Source organism: Notamacropus eugenii, chromosome 3, assembly GCF_028372415.1.
Source record: "Notamacropus eugenii isolate mMacEug1 chromosome 3, mMacEug1.pri_v2, whole genome shotgun sequence".
Lineage (NCBI taxonomy): Eukaryota > Metazoa > Chordata > Mammalia > Diprotodontia > Macropodidae > Notamacropus > Notamacropus eugenii.
The window spans coordinates 359,490,383-359,492,879 of NC_092874.1; the positions used below are offsets into that span (position 1 = coordinate 359,490,383).

Here is a 2,497-nt window from a genome sequence, read left to right on the forward strand (position 1 = left end):
CATATGTAATACACACACACACACATACACACACACATAGTTGTGTATATAGGTATTTTCTTTAAGGAAAAACCAGAGACTTTCTTTTTTTTCTATTAGATTTAATTAGATATAGATAATTGTCTTAGTTTCGATTATATTCTTTTGTTTCCCAAGATGATTTTGGCAAATATATGAAGTGTTTGTCACTATCTTTGTTTATGGTGGCAAGATGGTTTCCTTTTTTAGGTAAAATCTTTCCTGGTGTTTCATCGAGTCTAAATTAGCTAGCAAACAAATAGTGCATCCTGGAGGCCAGAATGGCATTTATCACACTAACAGAGATATTGCTCTATGGATTTGAATGGTATTCAGCTGTCACATTTACTCATATGAACTGATAAATTTGTAATGGCTGACAGGCAGAAATTGATTTATGAGTCTATGGGAATGGAATAGAACTTCTGAAAATACTCTTATTAAAAATGTGCAATTTTTCACAAGGACTAGCTTGCCTTAATAAACTTGAGAATAGGTTTGATTTCCTTCAGAATTAATGTGGTTTGAAATTGAAATGAGTCTCACTTCCTGAGTCCAGGAGATCTACTGACATTTCTAGTGTTGCATCTAGTGAAAGTAGATAAACACCTAGCAATATATACATACATACATACATATATATATATATAGTGCTATATATTATATAAAGATTATATAACATTTCACTAGTTCTAGTATCTCTATATTATACATTCCTATATATGGCCCATGTACATGTACATGGAATAGGAAGTGAATTTATAATTTCATTGATAAAACAAACTTCCAAATGAGGAAATTCCTTCTACCTATGTAGATCAGCACCTTGTCTGTCACATATGGTCTTAATAAGTTGCCTGGACCACTAAGAGACTGAGAGCTTATTTTTCTTGCTTAGGGTTCTATGTGCATGTGTGTGTATACATTCATGCATATCTATGTATATATGTGTGTTTGCATTGTAGATGTAGGATTATTGTATGCATGCATGTGTGTAGATTCACACACATGTATTAATGGCATTCTAAAAGTCAATACAATTTTAAATTTTTAAGTTATGTATTTAGTTTCAATCTGACATTATAAAGGTTCCTATGGAACTAAACCACTGTATCTACTTCCTCTCCCCAAAGAACTTTTCTGCTTTGGTCCCAGGAATATGGAGAGAGAGCATTTAATCCAAGAAGAACCTAATCTAATGAAAGGAGAGCTAGACTTCCTTTTCTCACTCTCTTTAGCTAATTCACTTCCACCCTGGTATGTCAAAGACAAATCATTTAAAGGTCAGATATTGATTTAATTTCTAGAGTTTCCAGCGGCGGCGGCGTAGCGCCAGCGCCGAGCAGTGAAGGGCTTGGGGGCCGTCGGACGTCGCCGCCCCTGCAGCCGCAGCCGCTGCCGCCGCCATGGAGACGTTGTACCGGGTGCCCTTCGTGGTCCTCGAGTGTCCCAACCTGAAGCTGAAGAAGCCTCCATGGGCCCACATGCCGTCAGCCATGACGGTGTACGCCCTGGTGGTGGTGTCTTATTTCCTCATCACTGGAGGAATAATTTATGATGTCATTGTGGAACCTCCTAGCGTTGGATCTATGACAGATGAACATGGACATCAGAGACCAGTTGCTTTCTTGGCATACAGAGTAAATGGACAATACATTACGGAAGGACTTGCATCCAGTTTCCTGTTTACAATGGGGGGTTTAGGTTTCATAATCCTAGACTGATCCAATGCACCAAATATTCCCAAGCTCAATAGGTTTCTTCTTCTCTTCGTTGGTTTTGTCAGCGTCCTCTTGTGTTTCTTCATGGCGAGAGTGTTCATGAGAATGAAGCTGCCGGGCTATCTGCTAGGCTAGAGTTTCTGTGAAGCCGCAACAGTAACTGGATCTGCTCCTTTTAATGGCGTTTCAAAGGCTGTTCTGCCTTCCAGGACAGCACATGGAACATGGATTGACCGGGTCCCAGAAAGACCCAAGGAAAGGTCTGGTGTAAAAATGCAGACGGTTTTTGTCCATGTTTTGGAAAAACCCTTTTGGTCCCATTGATGTGATCAGCTTATAATAATAATGATGATAGTAAGAACACCGTTGTCTTTCTGTATTGCCCCCCCCCCCCCCACCGTTCATGTGAAATAATCATATCTGTCCTCTTTGCTTTCCCCCCCTTTTTTGAGAGTAATTGTTTTCCTTGGTATGGTGAAAGTATTGAATAAAGTATTTCCTTCTTTCCTACAAGCCCATTTGTCAATTTTACCTGTTCAGGAAAAGGCACTTCTGGTGAAGATGTGCACAAGTAAATTCAGGGAGGTGGAGCCTCCAGGCTGATCACTCTATCCAGGGGATCAGCTTTGCCTTGACCCTTTGTTATTTTAAGTGTAGCTTTCAAAGTTAGTGATTTTATGTGAGACTGTGTTCCCTAAACAATTGAGATGTGTGGAAGGAGCCAAAATAAATCATTTTTCTATTAAAAAAAAATTCTA

The 2,497-nt window shown here is 39.2% G+C and overlaps 1 protein-coding gene across 1 annotated transcript; it reads left to right on the forward strand.

Annotated features, from left to right (window-relative positions):
• The first annotated feature begins 1,351 nt into the window (after positions 1-1,351).
• Positions 1,352-2,252, forward strand: LOC140531655 (oligosaccharyltransferase complex subunit OSTC-like). Its single transcript, XM_072650467.1, has one exon. It carries the CDS (start codon positions 1,425-1,427, stop codon positions 1,740-1,742), a length of 318 nt encoding a protein of 105 aa, XP_072506568.1. The 5' UTR covers positions 1,352-1,424; the 3' UTR covers positions 1,743-2,252.
• The last annotated feature ends 245 nt before the right edge of the window (positions 2,253-2,497 follow it).

Bases quoted from the DNA above. Each gene is read 5' to 3' on its own strand.
- LOC140531655 (XM_072650467.1), top strand. From the start codon at position 1,425: ATGGAGACGTTGTACCGGGTGCCCTTCGTGGTCCTCGAGTGTCCCAAC.